The 1,206-nt window shown below is 45.9% G+C and overlaps 1 protein-coding gene across 1 annotated transcript in view; it reads right to left on the reverse strand.

The window, feature by feature from the left end:
• Window positions 1–1,206, reverse strand: part of EFNA3 (ephrin A3) — a 70,835-nt gene that overhangs the window by 3,519 nt on the left and 66,110 nt on the right. Inside the window, exons 4-5 of the mRNA XM_072428643.1 lie at window positions 857–922; window positions 365–442 (exon numbers count right to left, since the gene is read on the reverse strand). Coding sequence (XP_072284744.1) covers window positions 365–442; window positions 857–922 — 144 coding nt within the window. The remainder of the gene's footprint in view (window positions 1–364; window positions 443–856; window positions 923–1,206) is intronic.

Consider the following 1,206-nt stretch of genomic DNA (forward strand, 5'->3'; position numbering starts at 1 on the left):
CCCCCCCCCCCCCCTTATAAAATTTCCTAAAATGCTGGCAAACCCCATGGTCTGCCCACACATTAGCTGGGCTACGTTGGGGAATTTTATTCCAACTGAACCTATGACATCTTTATATGTAGATGGGCAGCCATATCACCACTGCCTATAGGGGGCAGCAGAAAATTGCACTACTCAGAGGAGGGATGAACAAGGATTCGGGTCCTTGCACACCTCATATAAATAAATATGGGCAAAAAGTGACAAATATTTAAATCTTAAATTTACAACTACAATCATGCTCAAAGAGAAGGAAGAGCAAGCTGTAATTTTCACCTTGGCCTGTGGAGGGCGACAGACACCACACATTGCACCAATGACTTACCGAGATCCTCAATCTTCACTTCGGGTCCTATCGTGAACTGCGGCAGCGTGGGAGAATGTTTCTCGCCCGAGTGAGCCGCTGCGGAAGGAAATCATATCGTTACAACGGGACGAGACATACGGGCTCATACCCCCAACATGGGCATTATACATGTCACAACTCATACCCCCACACGGGGATTAATGCCCCAAAGATCACAGCTGATACCCCCTACATGGGGCATAATAACCCAAAAATGGCACAACCCATACCCTGTACTTGGGGCATAATACTCCCAAGATGTTACAGCTCCTACCCCCTACAATGGGAATAATACCCCAAAGACATCAGAGCCCATACCCCCTGGACAGTAAAAAACCCCCAATAGGTTTCTACAGGAGCACCACAACATTCCCCCTCCAGTCTACAGAGCGCCACCCCCAATACTGCAAATATCAGCACCCCCTGCTGGTAAATAAGGGAATAAAAGGAAATAAATGGCGGTATACTCACTGGTGGAGCAGCACACAAATACTTTCATCTTCAGACACGAGCGCCGATGGTTGTGAGTCGGTTGAGCTGAAACAGAAAATAAAACCAGTTATTGGAAATCTCCAGAAATTTCTCCAATCTTCCCATTCACCCCCTGATATGGCTGCCGTCATATTCACCGATATCCGGCCACCCACAATGCAGGAAACACTACAAATAGAAGAGCTGGATATGGAAACCATGAATAAACTAATAATCAAATCATTCTGTTTATTACACCCAGTACAAGTACATGGAACTGCCAATGTCTTGCTGCACCTAACACTGGGAGCTTGCTTTATTAACTCCTCAATTGTCTAACAACAAAGCTT

Source organism: Pyxicephalus adspersus, chromosome 12, assembly GCF_032062135.1.
Source record: "Pyxicephalus adspersus chromosome 12, UCB_Pads_2.0, whole genome shotgun sequence".
Taxonomy (NCBI): domain Eukaryota; kingdom Metazoa; phylum Chordata; class Amphibia; order Anura; family Pyxicephalidae; genus Pyxicephalus; species Pyxicephalus adspersus.